Source organism: Helobdella robusta (assembly GCF_000326865.2).
Source record: "Helobdella robusta unplaced genomic scaffold HELROscaffold_1787, whole genome shotgun sequence".
Classification (NCBI taxonomy): Eukaryota; Metazoa; Annelida; class Clitellata; order Rhynchobdellida; family Glossiphoniidae; genus Helobdella; species Helobdella robusta.
In genome coordinates, this window is record NW_008703977.1 from 1 (window position 1) to 727 (window position 727).

The 727-nt window shown below is 39.8% G+C and overlaps 1 protein-coding gene across 1 annotated transcript; it reads left to right on the forward strand.

The window, feature by feature from the left end:
* Nucleotides 1-131: 131 nt before the first annotated feature.
* Nucleotides 132-500, forward strand: HELRODRAFT_184657 (hypothetical protein; the record flags this gene model as incomplete). The annotated part of the gene is made up of 1 exon (XM_009016217.1): nt 132-500. One exon carries the CDS (start codon nt 132-134, stop codon nt 498-500), a length of 369 nt encoding a protein of 122 aa, XP_009014465.1.
* Nucleotides 501-727: the final 227 nt, after the last annotated feature.

Consider the following 727-nt stretch of genomic DNA (forward strand, 5'->3'; position numbering starts at 1 on the left):
TCCGTCAACTACGTCACTCAGCGCTAAACGATTACATTTGTCGGCTCTTCTCCAAGGCTTCAATCCCGGTTCTCAAGGAACCATCCGGCATTTCTGCGCATGATGGTAGGCGCCCGGACGGATGCACGCTAATGCCTTGGAGAGCCGGCAGATGTTTGGCGTGGGATGTTACGGTCCCTGGCACCCTCGCCGAACGATACGTAAACCTGACAAGTAAAGAATGCGGTTTGGCCGCGGCCAGGGCAGCGGACGAGAAAATGAAAAAATATGGGAACGCCCTCCCCTCGATGGAATTCTTGCCAATATGCATCGAGGTTCTTGGCCCGATGGACCCCAACACCCTTAAATTCCTTAATGAAATATGCAAAATGATCAGCGTAAGATCAGGCGACAGCAGGGAACTGTTTTTCGCAACTAACCACATTTCGTGCTTGTTGCAGCGGTTCCTGCGTGTCTGTGTGTTTGAAAATATCCAGCTGAATGCCGACATGTGCAATTAACGACAAATCAAAGTGTTAATCCATTTGTTACTTGATGTTTGACGGGTCAGTGTCACTCATCATGTTTTGGTTTTAACATACATACATACATATATATATATATATATATATATATATATATATATATATATATATATATATATATATATATATATATATATATATATATATATATATATATATGTGTATATATATATATATATATATATACATATATATATATATAT